Source organism: Thunnus thynnus, chromosome 20, assembly GCF_963924715.1.
Source record: "Thunnus thynnus chromosome 20, fThuThy2.1, whole genome shotgun sequence".
NCBI lineage: Eukaryota > Metazoa > Chordata > Actinopteri > Scombriformes > Scombridae > Thunnus > Thunnus thynnus.
In genome coordinates this window covers 19,400,010-19,425,664 of record NC_089536.1, presented here as the reverse complement: position 1 = coordinate 19,425,664, position 25,655 = coordinate 19,400,010, and the positions used below count along the sequence as shown (strand labels likewise).

At 41.0% G+C, this 25,655-nt stretch overlaps 1 protein-coding gene across 1 annotated transcript; it reads left to right on the top strand.

Annotated features, from left to right (window-relative positions):
- The first annotated feature begins 1,003 nt into the window (after positions 1–1,003).
- Positions 1,004–4,473, top strand: foxj1b (forkhead box J1b). The gene is made up of 4 exons (XM_067576822.1): positions 1,004–1,179; positions 1,628–1,761; positions 1,943–2,574; positions 3,272–4,473. Exons 3-4 carry the CDS (start codon positions 1,987–1,989, stop codon positions 4,145–4,147), a joined length of 1,464 nt encoding a protein of 487 aa, XP_067432923.1. The 5' UTR covers positions 1,004–1,179; positions 1,628–1,761; positions 1,943–1,986; the 3' UTR covers positions 4,148–4,473.
- Positions 4,474–25,655: the final 21,182 nt, after the last annotated feature.

The following is a 25,655-nucleotide window of genomic DNA, read 5'->3' as shown; positions in this document are numbered from 1 at the left end:
AAAAATTGATGCATCTTTATTATGAAGGGCAACCTCTTTCACTCTTAGTTCTTAAAAAAAACACCATTCATTCAAAATTCATTATGTTGTTTTTTCTGCACTTAACACTAGCAGCGTGACAATGCCTACTCATAAGATCCCATGAATATTTTACATTACTGATTAAATATTTTCAGAGCATCAATCTGGGGAAGCACATTAGATGTTCAGTGTTGCATGATTTAAAATAAGAAATATATACATGGGTCTTCCAAGTCTGCAACTCACTTGTACTTCATCCAAAAGAAATGGTGTTACACTATTGTCTGATACAAGTGTGACAGCTTGACTTCACTGACTATTATAATGTCGCTTCTCTTCTGCTGATAGTTTTTCAATTGTATTGGCCTCATTTGCTCTGCTGTTTTTAACTGAACATAATCACTAATGTGCCTTTACATTATTGCCATTAAATTATGAATACCCAATAAACAAAGAAACTGTAAAATAGTAGCATGAGTCACTTAATTTACTAAAACCTTTCCAGGAATGTTAGTCCAGACTATGTTGATCCTCATGTAGATCATATACTTTTTAAATAAGATTACATTGACATCCATTAAAAGTGCAAAAAAATGTATATATATATATGAAAATGAAATTTTTTCTCAAATATAGCAGATAAAGCAACTGCTTGTCTTAGATGTGCAGACTCATCCAGATTTATCAGGACTGGTGGTACTGGTAGCCACCAAAAACCATAAAATCTTGTGTGACAAGTAATCAATTAATAAATGGATATGTATATGAATTGTGTTGAATATCATATATCTGTAACAATGTTAGTGTAAACAAGTCCAGAACAGTATTAAGTTGAAATATTCAATCAAATCTAGTTTCATTTGTGATATAAGACAAAATTGATATCCTAAAACCCAATTAGCGTTTGCCTTTTCACGTTTGAGAACGTTTACAGTGTGATCGCAGAGAAAAGGCATAGTAAATACAGGCTTATCAGTGGAAGTGGGGCTTCTTTTCTTGCAGGTGCAAAAGTGCGCTGCAAGCGGGACCTGTGGCGCGTCTTTTTCAGCGCCAGCAGGGGAGCAGTGAGCGCGCCACGGAGGTCACATTTCAACCGGTTTCCGGGACGAAGACAGAGATTAAAGGCAAGGAGATGAGAAACCGACTGTTCTTGCTGCAGTAAGCTATATCTATGTCACACACTCATTCAAGTCCCGACACCGAACATTCATTTGATAGATAGATAGATAGATAGATAGATAGATAGATAGATAGATAGATTTTGTGTGTGCGCGTGTGTTTGTGTGTGTGTGTGTGTGTGTGAGAGAGAGAGAGAGAGAGAGAGAGAGAGAGAGAGAGAGAGAGAGCGATCGAGCGAGCGAGAGAGAAACCTGGATAAGCAAGAGGAGCCAGCCAATCAGAAATCCTTCCAGGCGTTTAAAGGGATGGTGGGCAGTCTCTCGGGCTTTATGAGCGACTTATTTTACTACCTCCACACATTCTCACATCTTGACCTCCCGCAAACACCCCAATAGAGCCGAGCGTTTGGATGACTAACAGCCTAGTTCACCAGAGTCGACATGGATCTGGTCTGAGCGGCGTTTTCCTTCTTTTTCCTCCACATGAGCTGCTGGATGCTCCTCGCCCTCCCCCCGCCGCACTTGTTGCGCAGAGACTGGACGCGCTGCTGAGTCCTTGGAGAGGAGAGGCAGGGACGGACTGCAACAGGTGCACACAGAGCATCTCCTCCAAACACCGGAGGTAGGGAAATTACGCATCATTTGACATTTTGTGGGATTGATATAAACTGTTGCTTGTGGGATATTTTATCCGTGGTGATTTATTTCACACCTGGGTGTAAGATTAATTTAATTGATTGTGTTTTCTTTTACTTTTTTCTTTGCCCTCAATACAATTCTAAACTTTAAATGCCGATTTGAAGATCCGTTGGTCGTCTTCAGCCCTAACCGAGCTCACAAAGCCAGGATGCCGGTTCTGACGAGCCCCGACATCGCAAATAAGTTTAAGGAGAAATGGCTGATGGTTTATCCGGAGGATCAGGTCACCGGGTCCGACTCTGTCCCCCTTGACGACAGCCTCACCAGCCTCCACTGGCTCCAGAATTTCTCCATCGTCAGCGCGGACCCGGAGCGGCCCAACGGAACTGGACCGGGCTGTCCGTCCTCCCAGCAGCATCTCTGTCTCAAGCGGCTCGGCTTTCCCAGAGGGGGCACCGACTCTCCGTCCAGCCCGCCGGCCGGGGACACCGCCGCCACCGGGATGCCTCTTTACCTCGGGAGCCCCGTCACCTCCGGCAGCGACTCCACAGCGGTCCCGCGGTTCACCAATTGCGCACACCCCGGGAGCGGCTACCCACAGATCCCGATCCAGGCCAGCCCGCCGGTGGAGGTCGACTACAAAACCAACCCAAAGGTTAAACCGCCCTATTCCTACGCATCCCTCATCTGCATGGCCATGCAGGCCAGCAAACAGCCCAAAGTGACTCTGTCCACCATCTATAACTGGATAACGGAGAATTTCTGCTACTACAGACATGCGGAGCCCAGCTGGCAGGTAACCGAGACCGGCTAACTCTCCTTCTATTATTGATGAGTCAGATAAATGGCGAAGTGAGGGAGAGAAGGGTGAACAATTGACTCCATGTCACCATCAGACACCCCATCTTTAGGGCATTCGACAAGGCTTTTCCTTTATCAATGCCGGAAAATTAGATGCAGTATTTGAAAACCTCCAGCACATCTATTTTTTAAATCTCTCTTCAGAATGTGTGTGTGTAATTTCTGTCTTTGATGATTTCCATGACAAGTGTTTTTTAATGCCACAGTCTGAAATTTCCATCTTCCAAGAGAGTGCTCATATAGGGTTTTGTCTGAGGGGGATTGGTGATGGGGTGGAGAAAGCACTCGAGTGTGTGTGTATGTGTGTGTGTGTGTGTGTGTGTATGTGTGTGTGTGTGTGTGTGTGTGTGTGTGTGTTAATGAGGGCTCCTGAGAGAGATGGCAGCTAAGCACAGCTGATCATGTTTGAAATGCTCAGAGCTGCCTGTTACTAGAAAGCCTCATTAGGTACATTTGCTTTCCTATACAAACAACAACAATACAGTCCCCCTCCCCCTCCTCCCACTCTTTCTTTCACTCTCCGTCTTCCTTCACAAAGACAAACTGGCAGATTCAGTTTTTGCATGAATAACTCAAATTTGCTCAAAGCCAATGGGATCATGTTAAACGTCCTCTTTGTCTTTTTCTTTCAGAACTCGATTCGCCACAACCTGTCCCTCAACAAGTGTTTCAAGAAGGTCCCCAGACAGAAAGACGAGCCGGGGAAGGGAGGCTTCTGGCAGATTGATCCCCAGTATGCTGACATGTTTGTCAATGGCATCTTCAAACGCAGGAGGATGTCTGCGAACAGCTACAACAGCAGCAGCAGTGGCGCCCACAGACAGAGCAAACTGATTCAGGGTTATCACAGCACCCAAAATGGCTGCCCTTACCAAAGTGGCAAACGGAAGCACCTGGCCACTAAAAACAACAACAACAACAAGGCAGTGAGGGCGTCTGACTCCCCGCTTTTAGCGACAGAAGCCCACAAAGCTGACATCCTGAGGGGGGATTTTGACCTTGCATCCGTGTTCGATGACGTCCTCAGTGGGAACTGTAGCACCTTTGAGGATTTGGACATCAACATGGCGCTGAGCTCCCTAGGCTGCGAGATGGAGGTTTCCATGCAGGGGAGGCAGCACTCTGCGGGGCTGGGGAGGTGGTGTGGAGGAGGGGACCTCATGGGTCAGAGCCAGCATCTGAATCACCATCAGTCCTACAGCTACATGGACCTGAGCGCCTCTTCAATGGAGTGCCCGGTCAACATGGGAGAACTGCACATGGTGCAGCAGCACCCACAGCCACGGCTGGACCAAGATCAGCTGCTCCAGAGCCACCACCACCTGCAGCAGTTCGACGAGGCCTCCACGCTGTTCTCGGAGCGGCCTGAGGAGGCGGTGCTGCAGCCGTGGGAGGAGATCAAAGAAGAGGCACAGGCCATTCCTCTGACTCTGGATCAGGGCTTTGGCCTGTGCGAGGGCTTCTTCACGGAGATGCAGCCATGGGAACGGGTGGAGGCCTATCTGTGACCTTTGACCCCAACCCTCATTGACTTCTAATTATATTTGCATCCAATGAACTGGGCGTCTCTGATTGCTTGTCCATATTACCCTGAGAGGATAACACTGGTGATAGGTCCTTTTGTCTACAGCTGGTTTGCATTTCCTCCAATCATTCTGCAATACACTGTAATTTATTTTTTTTGTAACATTTACATGTCTTTTTATTAAAACACAACCTTGTCATGTCAAACCTATCTTGAATTTTACTGCAAACCCAGCTAAGAAGCATGCCCTGAATAAAAAGGAATCAGTAAGATGATAAAGGTCGTTGGGAAACGTGTTTAGGGATTATTTCCTGGTGCAGACTTCCATTTCTTCCTGAGGGTTTCAGGTGATTGAAAGCAAGCAGTGCGTAACGTGATTCAGCCCTGATATTAAAAACATTCAAATTGACAATACAACAGAGAAACTTTGATAAACCAAATTAAAGATTCATGTGGACTGTGAAGGATTGTCTCACTGTAGAAGCAAATGGTTTCAGTGGAAGGAAGAAAAAGCTGGCCGTGTGGAGAAAACACGTTTGGAGTTTCTGGAACTTTAAAGAGCTCAAATGGGAGGCAGCTGGTAACAAGATAACATGTTGAGATGAGTGCTGAAACAGACTGAACTGCAGCTATTTGTTGATTTGGGGTTTTTGATCAAATAACCACATTGACAGAAAAAAGTGAAGAAAACCCATCCACCCTCCTTCAAAGCACTCTCTACAAACAAGCACTGTCGCAGTGGGACTGAGAAGACATACAGCATTCTATTTTGCTACATTAGCATTAAACATTTTTGTACTAACATGCAGTGAAAAATCTCAATTGTCATCTCAATTGTTGATGTTGTGTGACGATGAAAAATGAAGTCAGAGCAGGATGGAGATGAGAAAAGTTAAATTCTTAGCCTGAGATTAGAAATCAGTCACTTATGACTTTGTTATATAGTCAATTTAATATATATTCACTAAAGTATATAGCATGAAGCTAGGCAGGAACATTTGCCATGTGTCTACAGTTACATATTGCAAAGCAAAAAGAGGTGCAGACCTGAAATGGATCACTTTCTTGTCAGTCATGAAATCAAACATTATGCACTTTGATAGGCAGCAGTTTTAGAGGAGCGAGATGGCTTTTATTCAGGATGGTTAGTTTTATTTTTTACGGTATTAAAATGATGTTTTATAAAGTTTACTGACGATAATGCAAATGTGATTGTCCGTATCACTTTGAACAATGAACTCCACACTGCTGCAATAATTCAACTGGACAGCAGAAAGGTTTGTTTGCTTAATTATACAGTTATCTTTTCCAAATATACTTACAGTAATGGGGCATTTGTTGATTATATTCCGCCAAATTTGTTAATAAGGACTATACAGTCCATTGGTGTTTCTGTGTTGATTAATAAGAAAAAAGACAGTTCTGTTTTCTGTCACTGGGTGATGGATTTCCTTTTGTCCTTGTTGATTATTTTGGTGTATGTCTTTATGGTTTGTTTTCAGAAATCTGAATATATATGAGAATAATAACGCTGTTGGTTTTCGGTTGGGAACAAATGATGAGCAGATTTGGAAATTCAACTCTTAAATGGCCAGATCTTCTTATTGTATCATATGAATCGAGTTTGATACAAATTCTTTAATCTTACCATGTTATTTTCATTTGTACTTTTTTAAAGCAGTTTAAAAATGCAATCATGCCTTGATGCAATACATGGTGTCAATTAAAGGAAGAACGATAACACAAACATGTATCTGTCTCTTGTCGTTGTGAAATATTACAGGTTGAAACACCTTTACATGATGGACTATAGTATAGTTGAGGTCAGGATTATTGTTTGGGTTCAAGCTTTGTGTGTGTGCAGTCAGGAGATAAAAGGTCTATCAGGGTTTATCATTAATCAGCCCAGACAGGTTTGGACTTGCCTAGTATTGACCCATACGGGATGTATAATATTATGAACACATGAACAATGAAATAAGTAAATACCAAGCAGGTAACATTTGAGGAGAAGAAGATTGAAAATGAGATTAAGAAAGTAGTAAGAAGTACTATTTCTCTCTCTTCAAAAATTTGCTACTATGGAATTCACAAACAAGACCAAAAAGCATATAAGACTAAGAGTAAACAGCAATACTAGTAGTTCTGTGAGGCTGTACTTGAGATAAATGCTAATGTTAGCATGCTAACACACTCACAAAGGGCGTCATTCACAAACAGTGCATACGTACAAATCTGTGTGCTTAAAACATTCGTACCCACGGTTTAAGTACAAATCTGGGATTTATCAATATTTTCTTACCTGAATTTGTTCTTACTCTAGGAAAAAACAAATTAGAACTGCCTTAGACCATGTGTACACACAAATCATAAACATCCCACAGTTTTAAGGAAAGATACAATCAATATTTATTCAATGTAAACAGTACATTGGAACCACAATTATTTAAAACATGATTGGGCCTAAATATACAACATTTAAAAGTGTGAAATTGCTAATTATACACTATTTATTTACTAATTATAAAATGAATAGCTAAGACATTCATCATTATAAATGTAATGAAATTATTAATATATCAAAATTGTCCTGTTCCCAGTTTTAGATCACAATAGCTTATATATCAGAATTTCCATATTTGAATGGGACAGCGATTAATTTCCTCATCAGATGTGGTTGTGATATATGCAGCTGGTTAACCAGCAGCCTGTTCAGTGTTCCTCATAGCCTGACAACTCTGCTTTTGTACATCATGGCCTGTTGTGGACAGAGACGAAACAAGATGCACACCTGGTGCAGCAGTAGAGATTTATTTAGATCACTTCCACAGATCTACACATTTACCAACTTTTTATTTTTTATGGACGTACAATGTGGTAGCGGTGCAACAGGAATGCAGGCTGCATACAGGATTCACAATCAGGCTCCAAAATGGTTGTGCCAATGACATGTTTACCAGCTAAATCTGCCTTTTCTGGCTTCTACCTCTGAAACTATTGTTTGCATTTCACTAGCAGTCAACTTTTTCTACATTTTTACCATCACGGCTCTCTTTGCAATGAGGGACAGCTCTTTCCACTGCGGCTAGCGGGTACACACTTGTCACTTTAGAATGATTCTGATTCACTAACATACAAAGTAAGAACAACGTATTGGTGTTTAGTAGGAAATGTTTACTATGTTCACCATCTTAGTTTAGTATGTTAGCATGCTAATATGAGCTAACTAGCACTAAGCACAGCTGATACTAATGGGAATGTCATTTGTTTTGCAGGTATGTAGTCATAAACTAAAGTATTGGACAAATTAAAAATTTGACTTGATGATGGAGCAAGATATTATCATCCTAGATAATTATTCTAGCAGCTGACACTATACATGCACTATACATGTGCATCTTAACGTATAAAATCAATATCCGTTCGTGTTACATATGATCCAGTTGAAGTATTTACAGAATGTAAAGTGTAGGCTTCAATTGAAATAGATGTAAGAGCTACTTGAAATTCTGCACTGGAGTGTAATGCTGATCTTTACCTCCAAAACTAGCTAGTTTAAGGCGATGGGCGGCCTATTCAATGTGTGGATGTGTTTATCGGATCATTCTCCTCAGAAAAGACATGTCTCGCAGCTGTTCGAACATGCCCTCAAAACCTACCAACACATCTCATCTCAACCTTTTCCAGGATTTTAGTTCCATGCCCTGTATGAAAATGTGCTTTTCCACCTCAAATCTCTTTTTAATTGAAATTGTTGGAGGAAAAAGGGAGAAATGCGGCTTATCCCTGTCCCTCTGGCTCACGGCTCCCAGCGGCGACAGGTCATGTGTGGAGATCTCCAGGAATGGGTGGAATAATTCAGATTCCTAAAAACAGCGGGGACTACAGCCAGATTCGAGGGCCGAGGCGTGTGACCACTGACCGCCCTGCATGGAGAGAATCACCCCAGCTGTAAGTGAGGCAGATATTGTGACAGCTGCAGGTCATTTTATACCAGTTATATAGGCAGAGATTTTACCTCTACTAGCAGAGGACGTGCACAAGAGTTGAAGAGGCAACATCAGTGTCACTATCACTGTCATGTTGAGAGGGCAAAAAGGCACACTTGAGCATGTGTGTGTGAACTTTCACATTTGTCTCTGTTTGTCTGTGATCGTGTGCACATGTGCTTGTGTGCTGTTACATTATAAGCCCGTAATGTTTGTATTGGTCCACAGGTTTCTTTGTCTGCTCCCCTGCTGATGTGTGCGCATCCCGCTGAGCATGTGTGTACACGGCTGCGATCGGAGCCCCGTGGCGGCCCAGATAACACTATCTCTGCGGAGCCAGAGCCCTGTGGTTCTATTCAGCGTGGTGGGTGAGAGGCTGAGACTTCCCAGCACGCGGACCTGCTCAAAGAAGGAGGCTGGGCTGTCACTGTAGGCTAACTTGGCTTATAATGGTTTATAACCTCTTCCCTGGTGCCCCTCTGGGAGGCTGTGGATTGGTGTGTGTGTTTGCGTGTTGGCTTGGGAGGGTTACACAGAGGAAATCAAGGGCAGAAACAGAGACAAGAAGAGGGTGTATTCGGTGTTTTATTGCCATCATGGCACCCTCTGGACTGCTCCTGATTAGAGTCAGGCATAAACAGGGTCAACCAGCTTTGCTAAAGAAGTGCCCCTCCCAGCGTGACATAGACAGAGTGCTCAACTCCCTATTTATTGGGGATAGCCACAGAGCTATTCTTCACGGGGAGGAGCACATAGAAGACACATGTTGGGGGTCCCTCACTAATTAGATCCCTCATTGTGACACAAAGCAAAAAGTGGCAGCGAGAAAGCACCCTAAGCCTGTTTTATAGCCCCCGAGGAACCCCTGAGCGTGAGTGATTACACATACAGATATGTTTCAGAGGACAGATAAATGAAATTTCCTGGTTGATGCATGGATGCTGGGAATGACATTTTTTTTATTCATCACAAAAGGACCTTCAGAGTAACCTTAACCCCTCTGGACTAGTGAGAAATTGTCGTCCATCTCTAGTTTCCAAGCCCTCATCACATATTGATAAGGGAAAAAGACTGGAATGATATTCAGTGGACTGACCATCCATTAATGCTTCTTCCCCAGTCTGGCTCGACAGAAAAGGAGGGGCTTAGGCAGGAAATACACCTAAATAGTCTTTCCAAAAGGCTGTTGTTTATGCATGAAATGCTAATGACGTTTCCATTTAGATTGTCTGTTCCATTTTGAAAGGAATTGCGGATGGTAAATTAGAATAAAAGGACTTGAGGTGTAGTATGGTAAGGGGGTTTTCTTTCATTTACAGAGATTAGATATTATGAAGGTTCTACCTACTTGCATAATTGGACAAAGTGTTCACATGGTCATGTTTACATACAATGAGAATAGGATCACTACTCAAAGAAATGAATGTTTTTTAGCATTATCTTTCCACAAAAGCCTTATTTGTGGAGTTTTTGTCCAGAGGAGCCTTTATTCCTTCGAATATGGTGATGACTAATGGATACTGGATTTCCAATTTGCGCCACAATCCCACACAGAAACCACACAGAAACCCTCTAGATTTTGTTTCAGTTTTGATGTGCTAATTTTATTTATTCGGGGCATGTAGAGCACACAAATGCAGGTGTGCAAATTAGTGCAAACACAACTGCACACACACAGATGGCAATTACAGACATGTATAGAGGTTCTTTAAGGCCAAAAAGACTATTCATCAGGGTTTATAATATATGTCACATTCACTGTGTCTCACTTTCTTTTTTCTGCCTTGTTCTCTCTTCCCGTTACTGAAACAATTTTCGCCAGAGAAAATGGAACTTGTGGAACATACACTCAGGATTAGACATTCGCTGCAGGGTGCAGCAACATCATGAACCATTTCCATTTATTCTGTTATGCTGCTAAGTGCTCGAGTGTGTTTTCCACGAGGGCCTTGGCCATTTACATTTTCCTTTTATAACACAGGGAAGACTTCTGTGCCTGCCTCTCAGTGACAGTGTTGCTGCCACCCTGGGTGATGAAAATGAGTGAGGTCAACCCCAAGGAAAAACATTCTCAGTACACTATGTTAGATTGCACATGTTTTGGCATTACACAGTCAGTCAGTCAGTCAGTCAATCGGGATCACTTGACCACTCCTGTGCATGGTGTGCAGTCCTGTTTTGTGTTGGCCTCGTGAACTGAATTTCCACTGGGAAGATGATAGTGTTGTATGTCCTTCCTATGAGTTCCTAATGTGATAGTTGTTCGTATTCTACTTTATTATATGGCGTGGTATTTTCAGCACAGTGCATGTAATATTGCATTGTACTACTGTGTGCAAATTGTCTTGTATCATATCAAATCACCTTACATGTAATTGAAATTTCATTTCATCATAATGTTTGTAATGTTGTGTTATGTTTTGTATTGTTATCATCTAACAGCATATCATATTGCTTCATATTGTACTACATGTGTCATATCAAATCATAGCGTCATCTCATTGTTTTATATGTCGTTATACTGTATGGTTTTATAGGCGTTCATTTTAAGGTAATGTAAAGAGCCCATCTCGCCAAATCTTCATGCTTGTATATTACCATTCTTCCTATTTCATCACCCTCTATAACTTCTGTCAACTATAAGACCTATGGCAAAACTGAGCTACTCAGTAACTCTTAAAAGAAAACATAGTCTTTTTTTAGGACCTGTTTTTGTTTGTTTATCATTTCAGTCATTTACAAAAAGTAATTTAATTTACTCGCCAGCTCACCAGATGCAATGTTGACATCTGGTGGGGTGGCAACATCACTAAAATGCACAACAGGGCGAGCAACATGAGCGGTCAGATCATGAGGTTGCTAAAAAAATGTGAGAAAAACTGATCCTGTCAGTTCTTTAAGGCAGCTTTAATGGCCTGGTCACACTAAAAGGTGGCAGTTATTTGCTCGACCTCATGTAATAGGCAGTGCTAGAGGCTTGGTGTAAAACTACTCGCAGGGCTGGTTGGTAATCTACTGGAGCTGGTGTGTAGTCACTGTTAATAGTTCACAGCAGCTCACAGCATCTTTCTGTTTTCTCTGAACTAGTACACAGCTGTGCTGTTTATTCCCCACTGGTGGTAAACTGTACATCCTTACATTCAATAAAGATAAAACTCTCCGAGCTAGCTAGCCTGCTAACTGTTAGTTAGCAAACTTGGCTGCTCAGTTGATTGGTAAAGAGACAAAAAGGCCCTGATCATGCCGGGTATTAACATGCATCTTGGGTGATCCGATCACCATTCAGTGGACAGTTCTAAGTATGTCAGTTCACACCTGGCATTAGAATGTGTCCCCACGTGCGTCTCAAGTGAACATTGATCGGTTCTCACTTCCCCACTCTATATGCAAATGAACATGTACATCGTTTCCGTTTGCAAAGAGCAAATGCGGTGTAGAGGAGAGCAAAACTTAGGAGAGACTCAGCAGCCAGAAATTTCTCCGTTAGGAGCGACTAAGATTGTCACTAAAATGGGAATAGCTGGTCCACCTTAAAGGTCAGTCCACCTTAAGTGAGCCTGGTCAGGTTAGGCTAACCCATTGTCGCTAACTTCAGGGACAGCATTGCTAGATATAGGATAATTATTGTATTTGTACGATTATTTTTCCTTCTGTACGATGAATGGTCAATAAAGTCCCATAATGTACGATCATTTGATAATTTCATTAATATTAAACACTTAGTATTAGTAGTTGTAATCAGTCTAGGGCTATCTCATTTTAATTAATTTCCGACACCATTAGGATTGTAAAATATGGATCTTATGTCTGTGTTTATGCATCTCTTCTTACGTGACGTCTTTCCAACCAATCATGCTTGTTGTGATGATGAATGTAACTCATGAGCACGGCTGTCATTCTCCCTCGAGGGTTTGCAGGAGAGATAGCTTACTGCTGCATCCATGTGAAAAAAAGTAAAGAAAATGAGTGTCATTGATGCATCATATATCTACATCAGCAATTTTTAATTTTTTTTTTAAACAAGGTGGCTAGATTTGTGGGCAGTATCAAATAGTCCTTTGTCTCAATAAATACAAGTGTTCTGAAATTACACATTTACGCCTATTTGCTCTCTTGGTTATGACTCTGTTAACATTTATTCACTGACAAATAGCTTAAACTGTACACACATTGCACTGCTACATTCACAGCTATACTGCTAAATTCATACTCTCTGCTCCAGTCGCCAGCCCCCTTGTAGTTTCACACTTTAATATGACGCTGTTGGCGCGCAAATGAGTATATACTTCTGCTTATGCAGAGGATGTCAGTCAATGCATCTTGGGTGCATTCACACCTATACTTACAGCTGTCCACTTGTGATCGTATCACCCAAGAAGCATTCTCATGTCGGGTGTGAACAGGGCCTAAGTTCACTGACTTCATTCAAAAGACACTTTTCTCAACTTCTGCAAACTGTGCCTCTTTTGTGCAGAAGTTTATTGTACTCAGCAAAGGTTTAAAGGTTCAATTAAAACAGATAGTGCAACACAGTTTATAAGCTACGATAGCCTCCTCCATTTTTTGACGCTCTCCCTTACACTGTCAGGGTGGCTTACTGATCAATGATCCAAAATTGTGTTTCAAAGCTAACCAATGTGGAACTCAGCATGGAAAGGCGAGGCAATTTTATTTATATAGCACCATTCAGACACAAGGCAATACAAAGTGCTTTACAATGGCATAGAAATACATTGAAAATAAGACATTATGAAGACATTAAGATTGCATTTAAAATACATTAAAAACAAGGAGAGAAAAAGACATTAAAATTGCATTTAAAAGATGATAAAAAACAAAAACAAGCAAATAAATTGTCAAAGATTAAAAAGAAGTTGAATGGAAGATTTGCATGTGTTTACTTCCATTGAAATTTACAAAAAGGCTGTTGTGTTCGGAAAGACATACTTTTTCACTGATGAATAAAATAATATACATTGAAAAATAATATTTATGAATAATAAAGCAGTCTGTTTGTATCAGCATATATGTCTGTCTTTTTGGCTTGCGCGCGTGTGTGTGTGTGTGCGTCTTGGCATCCACCTCTCGGCCACTGAAAGACATTCTTGCCCTGTGCCTTCGGTCTCTGTGGTCGCAGGCAGCGGCTGATTGTCCCACAGGCAGACAGGAGGAGGGCACGCAGCTGCCCCAAACACACACACACATAGCATACACACGATTGTGCACACAGACTAAAGCCAGTCACAGATTACTCAGGCGCACAGACACAACTGCATGCACCCATACACAGTCAAACACTCACAAACACACACACACACACACACTCATGCCCACACACAGAGGGCTAGCCAGAGGGCAGCGTGTCAGGAGGGTGAGCATGGACGAGAGCGTAGAAAGCGAGCCAGGCCGGCGCTGGAGCTCTGCCACTCACACAGCGTCAATATTGGTGCCAAGGAGCAGAGCCGAAAACAAGTCTAGTTGCAACCTCCTCAATCTGGCCTGCTGCTCTGCCTGTTTTCAGCCAGAAAACTCGCTGTTAAGCTCCAGAATTCATGGTAACAAAGCATCTCGACAGGTCCTGTCAGTCATCTGGATGAGCTGTCCATGTTATCACTACATTTTTCATATATTTTATGAGCTGGAATAAATCAAAATGGTATCTGCAGTCAGCCAACAGTTAGAACTTGCATACAGTGAAAAGTCTTTTAGTATTTCACCATCAGTATTTCATTTTTCTCCCACAAGGCCACTTATGTGGTAACGAAAGACCGCGAAAGTCAAGGAGACAAAAGATGCTAGATGTGTATTTGCACTTGACTCCTTTATTTATGTACCTTATATATCTGTGTGTGTGACAGAGGAATATGTGCATCCATCCGTGCTTGTGTGTCTTTGACAGCGGTACAAGGTTGCACAGGTGTATGTGTGTCCTTCCACCCCCTCCTACTATCCAGGACCTCTTGAAGCCACTAGATTGTCTCCTCCACCTCCTCCTCCAGACACACACTCACACACACACTGTTCCTCCGTATGTCTGCGAGCTGCTGAGGGCTCTTATTTGATTAGCTGCGATTTGCTTTAGGAAGAAGTGGAGCATTTGGCTCACCAGGGGAGCTGTACGCAGCACACACTCACACTTTGACAGACGCATGTGGGGGGGTGCTTGGACACACAAAGACACATACAGGTTATATGCGTGCAAGAACGTTTTAAATCCAGCTTACCCCAACCTTGTCTCCTTCCTTTATCTGTGCACTGAAGTGATGAACAGATTTCATAACAGAAAGGTGTAATTATGCATGTCACATATGGCAGCTCTTCTGTTTTGAATGACAGGTGAATCTCCTGACCGCAACAAAAGCCAAATGTCCATCTCCAAACATGTGAACCAACACGTGAGGGTCACAGCTCTGTGTGACTCACCGACTCACTCTGTTTACTGACCATGACCTCATCCCGGCCTTCTCAGGAAATCACCTCTGATTACATAAGGATGACTGTGGAGCGACACCCTATCTACCAGGCCTTAGTCGCACTAACCGCACACCCCTTCGATAATTAATGTAGGGTCAATGTGTTGGTCCTTTGACAGGTGTGTGAAAAAGACACAATACAAATAACAGCTGTCACTGTGTCAATGTCAGACTCCCAACACCTTTGTCTCGTCTTCATTCATCAGGGAAGATGCTGATGGGTGACAAATGAAAGGAAACCAATATTAAGTGTGTTAGTGATATTTTAGAAGCCTTGACACTCCTTGACATGACTGGAACTCTTTCATTATTCTAAAAAGATATTCCCGTACTTGGTGTTTTGATGATGGTGGTGGCTACATGTTAGTCCAAAATCTCCAATAGGTATTCTGTTGAGTTGAGATCTAGAGTAGAGCTGCAAAGATTAGTCGATCAATTGATTAGTCGCCAAGTATTTTGATAATAAATTAATTAAATGTTCTCAAATGTGAATATTTGCTGGTTTATTTCGTCTTCTATGATAGTAAAGTAAATATCTTTGGGCTATGGACATTTGAGGACATCACCTTGGGCTTTGGGAAACAGTGACAGGCATTTTTCACCATTTTCAGACATTTTATAGACAAAATGACTAATAAATTAATTGAGAAAACAATTGACAGATTAATCAATAGTGAAAATAATCATTAGTCAAACTCGTAATTTAGTGACCGCAAATGCAAAGGCTTAACAACTTCTTCATACTGTTACAAACTACTAAGAGATTTCTCACGTCTCTATGCACATTTCAGTTCACAACCTGCAAGTCTTGTTTGGCCCTCATTTATGAAATGTTCTTAGGATTACATTTAATCTTTTACCATTTTATATCAAGTAGATATTTCTAAAACTTTACCTTGTCATCAAAAATGATCACATTTTCAAAAATGAGTAAATCTCCTCTGTGTTGTGGGTGCTGCAGGTGAGCTGTGCATCCCTGGAGCATGAGGTGAGATGACTTCCTTAATTAACATTGGTGTAAAATTATCAGTTAAAGGCATGAGAAATCAATAACAAAACCTCACTTATTTTATATATGTCAGGGAAATCTGAAAAAAAAATCTCAGTTCAAGATGGTAAGATGGCTCGTGATAGTTCATCTGTGGTTTTCAGTTTTGTTCTGTCATAAAACAATCTACAAATAACACACTTTTCCACATATTCAGCAGGATACCAGTGGACACATTTAAGTTTACTTGAGATTCATACATTACACACAGGCATGTAAGATATTATCACGCTTTTGAACACAACTTTATGTAACTCATCTTTAGTTTAATTCAATTTTATGAATTTAGCCCATATAGATATTGCCATATCCATGCAAATTTACAATGTGAAAATATTTCATTTTTATTCTTAAACAAACCCTTAATTCTTATAGAAATCACGTCAAACTCTTACTTTTAGGCAAATCTAGATTTATATGATGACCCTCATGATAAACTCTAAACATCTTATCACTGGCATTTTTCAAAGAGGGGGTGGCTGGTTTTTTTTTTGCTGTTTTTCTCTGTTAATTCCCATCTCTCACCCATGTCACCTTCCAAGCAGATATCACTCGTCACTTGGTTTTCTCTTTCTCTCCTGTCTCCCACACCCCTCCCCTATCCACCCTCCACCACAAGGGGTTAATTAAAACTGATTGGGTCCTCGGAGACCACACCTGCCTCTGACAGGTAAGGTATCAGGCTCATGTGTGCCGTGTGTATTTGTGTGTGACTCTGTGTGGATATGTGCTTAGCACATCAGTCTGTAATAGCACATCATGTGCTCTGCTGCTCTGAGTTCAAAGCAGTCCCATTAGAACATAATGATGGCTCTCAATGTGTTTATACATATGCATTTGTGCGTGGCCTTTTAGTATTTAACTCTGCATTTGCATGTGATTTGTGTCAGTGGATAGATATACATTTCATGTGAACCCGTCCCTTCTTTTCAGAGCCACTTAAGGATCTCACACTTACTGGCTGATTAGACTCTGCTTGCCAGAACCAATCGCTGCTCCGCTTTAACGTCACGCCTGTCCGCCTGTCTGTCATGTAGAGAGCCACTGGAGGAGGAGACATACATACAGTTTAAACCTCATATCATGTCATCTTTACAATCAAAAAAAATAACATACACAGCATAAGGCATCATCAGATTAAGTGTCAATACAGTGAATGCTGATGGTGCAAAAGCGTGCACACACCCATGTAAACATTCAAATGCATGAATGAAACTGATAAAAAAAACAAAACATGATGGCCCACATTAAGGCTGTGATTTTGTGTGTGTGTGTATGTGTGCATGTGTGTGTATTTGCTGGCAAGTGAGATGTTTGTGTGTAGAGGCAAGAACTAGTGTTGTATAACAGCAGCTGGCAGGGGAGAAGTACAGCACACACACGCACGCACACACACACACACACACACACACACACAGAGCGAGAGAGAGAGAGAGATCCTGCTGCTAGGTTGGCAAGTAGAACAGTCAAATTAGCCACTGGAGAACAAAGTGATCCAAGACCCTCCACTGGGAAGAGGTGAAGGGAAAAAACGCGATCCAGGGGTAAGAAAGAGATAGGAACCAAGAGGGTGATGGAGGAGGGAGAGTTGAAGAAAGAACAGCACGGACATGACAGAGAGGAGGAAGATGAGAGGCAGCAACATGGGGCGACTACACGACTGAGGGTTCCAGCTTTAGTTGAGAATATAACAGCACGGAGAATGACAGAGGGTGAAGAGGTAATTGAGAGATGGTAAGAGACCAATGCTGGAAGCGAAATGAGAGCACATATGAGTAAGGAAATAGGTGATACGGGTGGAGATGAAATGTGCACAACACCATGAACAGAGAAACAGAGCAAAGTTCTTTAATAAATGCACAAGATCAAGACTTTAAGTTAAGTAAGCTAAGGTAATAAGATAAAATATAATGAACTATGAGGGTGGGCAATAGGGCACCGCGATGTTGTAACAATAGATAAAATAAAATAAAGATTATGCAAATGATTCTCAAATAATCCCATATTTATGGAATTAAATGGGTGGATTAGAGGGTGTCCACAGTTATTAGCAGTATAGCAGAATAACTTGAGACAAAAAAAAAAAACAAGGTGAGAGTAAACATGTTGTCCCTAATGATACAGCGCCCTTCATGGCCAATTAGCGGCCTGATAAAATGTCACCATGATTTGACCTGCAACTGTAGCGCACCCTTGGGTCAAATCATTCTACTTTTGAACATGCAGCAGTGAATTGCATGACTCATTAAAATTCAGAGAGCTGTGTTGGAGATAATGTGTAACAAATGTGTGAACTGATCTGCTAATCTTAAAACTGATTAGTGTTACAGTAATTGACATGTTTTCTTTACAAAAAAAGTACAATAGTAATAGTAAGTGACAAGACTGAGAGTCTACAGCCACACTAGCAGCTCTGTGAGGCTGTACTTACAGGCACATAGTTTATACACACTGGTCTGTTAGTGAACAGTACAAGACACTGAGCAACACCTTTAAAGGGGACCTATTATTCTCATTTCCAGGTCTATATTTTTATTCTGGGACTCCACTAGAGTAGCTTTGCATGATTCACATTTCAAAAAACTCCTTATTTATCTTACATTGGCCCTTTTATTGCAGCCCTTCAGTTCAGCCTCTGTCTCTAACAGGCAGTCTTAGCTCCTGTCTCTTTAAGACCCTGATGAGTCCACTCTGTTCTGATTGGCCAGCTTTCCAGAAGCCTGCTGAGGGGCAGCCGTATCAGAGTCGTGTTAAGTTACCACGGATGCAAACCCAACATTTCCTGCTTTACTGCTTCATATTAAAAACATTTAAATGACAAAAATAATGGGAGACTTCTATTGTGGAGAATTTATAGGAAATGAAATGTGTTAATCACTGAATTAGCAGAGCTTTGTTAGCGGCTGCTATTCTTCAATAAAACAATAAACAAGTCTGCACAACAACATATGGAGATGTTTGGAGTTCTTTGTTCAGTGGATCAGTTAGAAGTAATACAGGGAGGAATATTACAAGTAGAAACAGCCATAGTGATGATGATGTTTGATAAAGAGCTGCAGACGGACGACCAGCACACCTCCAACAGGTAAACAACTTATGTTACTTTACCACTTTGCTGTGCTGTGTGATGGAAAAACACTCACAGTGTGCCAGCATGACTGGAGTCACGGCTTGGTGTGACAACCCCCAAAACAATGGAAAAATGCCATAATGTTAGCAGAGCAGAGCAGTGAACTCATGCGCTGTACCTGGAGCAGATGACCATATAAATAAATCCGCGACGAGCCGACATCAGTTCGGGCTGAAAGTAGAAACGTTGGTACCCGAGTGTTCAGAGCAGTCTGGAGCTGATGCTCTTTGCTCACAGGGGTTACTCCTACATATGTTTACCTTATCATTTGACACCTTGGCCAAGTTTAATATGAACAACTGACATTGTAACATTATATATATGACTAAAAATAAGGAAAAGCATAATAAGTCATCTTTAATTGGGTAGGAAGAATATTCACAGTAGTAGAAGAAATTAATAAATGTGGGTAGAATCTCATATGTTACACCTGCCTTTGGAGACAATAAGAAACAAGGTCACATGTTTTAACATAAGCCCTTTGGTGAGACAACTTACATAACCAGCCTATCATTGTCTGATGGGCTCTTGTTCTCTGTAAATCCTTGACGTTTTTCATACTGATGGAACATTCAGACAATGGAGCCACACCAGAGTAGTTCTTCTGCTTTCAATGTATGGTTTTAGTTCATTCAGCTGGGCTTCATTTTAAATCTCATCTACTCTGGCCTTGAGGCTCTGTTATATTTTTCTTCTTGGATTACTTGTGCACCCACAATACTTAGATATAATTCATCATAATTCTCTTTTTCAAGTTTTATATCAGAAAAGTGAAAACATTCCAATACTTTGGTTTATGACCAAATATCCAGAAAACTAATGACTAATTGCCTCAGCTGTCCTTTGTGTTTAGTGCTAATTAGCAAATGTTTGCATGCTAACGAGCTAAAATAAGATGGTGAACATGGTAAAAATTGTATCTTCTAAACATTGGCATAGCATGCTTATATTTGCATTTTGCCTCATAGAGCAGCTAACATGGCTGTAGACTCTTAGACTTGTCAGGAGGTACATGAGAGTTCTCGTAATAAAAGGGAAAACATGCATTTTCTGTCTTTCAGCTGTGGTCTGGATTTGAAAGTGACATACCGACAGTCAGGGGTCAGCAGTTGTGAATATGGACAGAGACAAGTTTCAAATGTGCCAGACAGGCCTTCTTAACATGACACAGAAGTCACACAAAGTCCACTGTGACACCATCAGACTGCATCAAAGCCCTCCATGCATGGTTAGATTCTTTGTAAATAGGCCAAGAGAAGAAATGACAAAAAAAAAAAGTCAGTCCATTTATGTCCTTTTCCTATCTACTTCTCCATGGCCACATTCACTAGCCTTCATGGACAATACTGAAGTGATGCTTGTAGTTTGCTGGCTTGCTTGTCAGCTTGCAGTAGAGATTGCAAGATATAAGGAAAGTGACACAATGGGAGTCTGGGGGGCCAATCAAGAAATTAGTAAAGAGTCAGCAAAGAATTCAGGCTATTAAATGAAGAAAAAGCAATTTTTAGACATTGGACAAATGGGTAGTTTTTTTCTGACATGACGATTGTGCAATAAGGGGGAAGATATACTCATAAACAGACACAAACATGGACAGTGAATAGAGAAATATAGAGTGGTGAGAGACTCATTTTGTCAAGACTGTGACAGACAATGAATAGAGTATATGTGTGGGCTTGTTTGTAGCTGGTATAGCTGCAAGACTTAGTGGTAATTATTACCCTAGACGTAACAACAAATCATTTCTCCAGTATCCTCTGTTGCATAACATGTTTGCCGCACATACTGTCTGCATGTACAGTCCATGCAGTCATAGATTCTGGGTTGCACAAAGATACTTTCAAACATGGTAAAACATACAGCTGTGCAGATGCAGAAAGTATAATCACTTACAAGGACATCAATTCCATATATGTAGTTAAATTTACTTACTAGCTTGAGTCTTGATTGAAGTCTGTTTTCCAGCTTGTTTCAAACACACTTCAAGCATCAGATGTTCTCTTTAGTTTTGACAGGTTAACTATTTTGCTTTATTTCAATTGTTCATCAATCATTATCCTCCATGCTAATGCTAGCTGGCTTGATCTAACAGGTCTGTCTAATATTCTAATATCATGTATATGCTCGCATAAGTTGCATATTGGCTCAACATCTATGGATCCCATTTGGCTCAGATCAGAATTGAAAATGTGTTTTTCTCTAGGACAAAAATCTTAGTGCTTCAGTGTGACAGTAGCCACTGTCTCTATGTCTCTGTCTTTGATCCCAGAGACACTTGATTGTGTCTTTTCACCATTTGAATCCACATGTTCACCCTGTACAGACCCTGAGAGTAAAGAGAGGGAGCGGAGGAGAAGGAGGAGGCAGGACAGACAGGCGTATTCTCTGTAATGAGCCGGGTTGAGCCTGAGCCAGACCTGGACCAGACCCACGGCAGCTCGGTCCAGCTAATTATGCAAGGCTGCAGACAGCTCTGGCAGGCAGAGGGGTTACGGCAAAAGAAGACAGAAGAAGAAGACATGAAAGAAAATGAGAGAAATGAAGGGAGGGAAGATACAGACAGAGCGACTGACACATTTAGAGAAAACAGATGAAAGGATATGCATGAGATGAGGAAGGTAGCGGCGAGGGGGAGCATGCACAAAGACAGGAAGAGAGGGAGTGGGGGAGGGACACAGCAGAAGGGGTGAGGTTTGTCCTTTGGCCGGTGGTCAATTAGTGTTGGGGAGAGTAAAACAGGCCATGGCGAGCTGTGTCTGCGGCTGCAGAGAGCTCTCAGCTTGTTTACTCTTATACTGAAGGAGACAGCTGGGACACCTCCAACACTAAGGCAGGCTGGAGAGCATCATTAGAGGAAATATTAATGAGCAAAATGTGAGATGAAATGTTTCTTGTTGAAATGTTTCATCTTGTTAAAGGTTTATTTAAAGGAGTATTTTAGGATCAAGAATATTAAACAGGCACTATAACTAGTTCAGTATTTCCCAACCAGCGGTACTTGTGCAGCAGGGGTTACCTTTGCTGTTGCCAGGGAGTATGTGGAAAAATAATGGACTTGTGCAAGTTATTTGGAAAAATAAAAAAATATGATTAAAAAAGCCCCACATATCGAGTGAACTGACTGTATCTGATAGTATGTGAAATCTTCAAGAGAGCAGAGAAGTCTAAACAGCTTGAAGTAACAAATAAATGGTGAAAATAGTTAGCTAAAAGTAATGTACAAGCAGTTGAAATAGCTAAAGGCATGTTGCAAAAATGGTGAATAAGCTAACAAAAAAATTACATTAATAAATGATTGGAATACATAAAAGTAACGCTAATGGATAAATGGCCAAAATAGTAAAATAATAAAAAGTAAGCTAAAAGTTGAGGATAAATGTTGCAATAGCTGAAAGTAATAGATAGCTTAAAGTGTTGGGAAAATTGTGAAAAAGCTAAAATTGGTGAATAGTTGGTTGAAACAGGTAAAAGTGATCGATCATAACACTTAAAAGTATGGACACCTGGTTGAAAGGTCAAGCTTCTGCCACTAGTATACAAACTTAGCCAAAAGGACCTAAATTTTCAGTTCAATTGTGTGAAAAAATATCGTTAAAATATTTACTTATATATTGATTTAATCAATAGAGTTTAAGAGTATCCAGTTTGAAATCAATTCGTCACGTCAATGAAAGGGTAATGAGTTCACCCGACAGGGCTGTGCAGTACATCAGACAAAAAGTTTGGGAACCACTGTTGTAACATACTATTGGTTGTGTTCACGTTCTTCTGCCGATCAAGAAACTTAATCCTATTTCACCATTGCATGCTAAATGCTTGTAAAATGTAAATGTAATGTAAGTAAATGTTAAAGCTTTGGGTAAATGTCAGACACTTGTTCACGTTCCAGCATTTTCTCTTTCAGACTTAAGAGTCACACACAATGAAAGTGAAGAAGAAGAAGAGAAGCCCCATTTTACTATTTCACTCCTGCAGGGCCAGTTTACGCGTTCCTGGCCAATCTCTATTGAGGGCCGGCTGATGTGGGCAGACGTACGGTTTGCACCATCCTCTCCCAGCATTCCTCTGTTTGTCTGCACCTCCATTAAGGACATGTAGTCTGGCCATTGTGTGTTTGTGTGTCTGGCTGGCTCGCTGGCATGGTCTGGGCAAAAAGAGATGTGTGGGCAGAATGCTAACTCAGTTTAATTGTAAAGTACTATCAAAGCGTGTGAAGGTGTATGTCTGTGTGTGTGTGTAGCCATGTTTGAGGATAACAAAGGTTAAAATTTTAATTATGATACAAAAAAAGACAATAAATTGTTGCAAAAGTGCAGCAAGTTGCTGTCTTTGCATTGCTGTACCAAGCAACTTTATACGCTACAACAAGCACCCTTGTTGCCCTCTTATGCTTGTCTCACTGTGGTTTGTTTGGAAGCCCTTGGTCTACATTTAATGGATGAAAGAAGCAAACACAAATGAGGCAATGACAAATAAACCCTCTCAAGCTTTGCGGGAAGAGATGAAAGAATGATGTCAGTGGGCTATACGAGAGAAACTGTTGAGAGAAACCAAGAAATAAAGCAAACAATTACAAGTGAGAGAGGACGGCAGAGTAGAAAGAAACCATCAAAAGCGAAGGGGACACAGTGATATGTCTGAGAATGGCACATCTTTATTCTGGCTTTGGTAAAAGAAGTGCATCACATCAATATGTACCTTCTAACGGTAAATAAATTGGGATTAAACAACGTCATTAATACTTCTTGTGTTCTCTGAATTTAATTTATTTACAGCTGCTTACATTTAATTTTGGGGTAGTATATGGCATGTAGTAATTTACTCCAGTGGTAGACTGTATTTTATTTTAAGCATCCCAAATTTATATATATTAAATTTGAATCATTTTTGCCATAAATGTTAGCATCTTTGGACCTTAGTAAGAATTTAGGGAAAGGCTCCCTGTGTGTACTACCTTCTTCACCACTCATGGCCATGAAAAAGGTACTGTGAGTGCATTAAGTTCCATGTATTAGAGGTGCAGAAAACATGGAGAAAGTCTCTTTGTATTCAGTGCCTCAGTACTTTTGCTTGGTGAGACACAGCACATTTCATTTTCTTGATTTCCCGTCAGCAAACAAAGGGGAAACCTCTTTTGTCGAGGCTCCAATTCCTCTGCTACACCCCTTCTGTGCTTCCCTGTGATTAGGTTCAGAGCACATCACGGAGGTGAGGGGCGTGAAATCATTTGTGGTTGTAATTATGGGCTCCCCTCTCCAGAGTAATCATGAGCTATTAAAAACCACCCTCAGCTCAGCCCCCCAACAATGCCAGTTAACATGTATGTTCCTCTGGGAGGCTGCAGGGAAGAGGCCAACTACCCGCAAACTGCAGTGGGCACAGAGGTGTGAGCGTGTGTAATGTACCAGTGTGTGTAGCCAGCACATGCTTTTTTCCTTTTGTGTGCATGAAAAGAAGTAAAGTAATACAGTAGCTCTAACACTGATCTAAACAAAAACCTGAATGCACACAAATGCAACATTGAAAGACTAGGTGGTAAAAACAAAGGTGGGTTCAGACTGAAAGCAAATCAAATTAATGATGTGATGTGGAGTTTTTTGCAGTCTGTATGTATGAAGAGTATGTGTCTGTGTGTGTTTTATGTGACAGCTCAGACAGGTCAGAACTCACCAGTATCTTAAGTGCTTTTTGTTTTTGTTCATCTCACAAATCTTCCAGTTAGATTAAAACCTTTTCAATTAGCACAGTATAGAATGAATTTGTGCTTATATGTCCCTACTCATCTTTCCACGGACATTGTGATTGTGCTGCCTTTAAATTAATTTTGTTTTCAGTCTTAACTCGCTACACTGAACAATATTACAGACTGAGATTCAATTAATTCAAATTATAACAAAAGCAACTACAGTCATGTTGTGTTGTAAATTAGCATAACTTACCCAATCACGAAAAGAGGACATATGCATATTTACAGGTCTATATTTTTAATTAGGGGCTCTACTGGTATATCTTTGAATGATTTACAGTTTAAAGACTCCTTATTTATCTTTTACTGACCCTTTACACAGCCCCTAAGTTCAGCCTCTGTCTAATACAGGCCATTTTAGCTCCTGTCTCTTTAAAGGACCAGTGTGTAGGATTTAGTGGCACCTAGTGGTGAGGTTTCAGATTGCAACCAACTGAATACCCTTCCCCCTACCCTCCCCTTCCAAGTGTGTAAGAGAACTCACGGTGGCTACGAAACTCATGAAAAACATGAAAGGCCCTCTCTAGAGCCAGTGTTTGGTTTGTCTGTTCTGGGCTCCTGTAGAAACATGGTGGTGCAACATGGCAGCCTCCTTAGAAGAGGACCTGCTCCCTATGTAGATATAAGGGCTCATTCTAAGGTAATGAAAACACAACAGTTCTTATATTTAGGGGATTGTGCTCTAATTAAAACATACTTATGAATATTATATTCCTTTTCTGTCAAGTGATGCCACTAAATTCAACACACTGGACCTTTAAGACCCCCATCCCTATGAGCCCAGTTTGTTCTGATTGGCCAGCTCTTGGAAGCTGCCCCTCAGGAAACTACCCCCATCAACAAACCATGAAACAAACTAAAGGAATAGGATTTCAGTTCTTTATCTTGTTTTGTAATTGAAATATCAACTTCTCAAATATATCCGTACATGTTTGAGCCAAAATCCGATCCAAATATGAGAGTGGACAATGCAAACAACACATAGAAAAACCTTAGCAACAAAGGCTATGAACAGATGGCTGTTTATGGGCATGTGCAACAAGCTGAGGTAGAAAAAACCATCGCAAAGGAAGCATTCGGAGCAGGTTGAAGCCTAGGCTTTTGA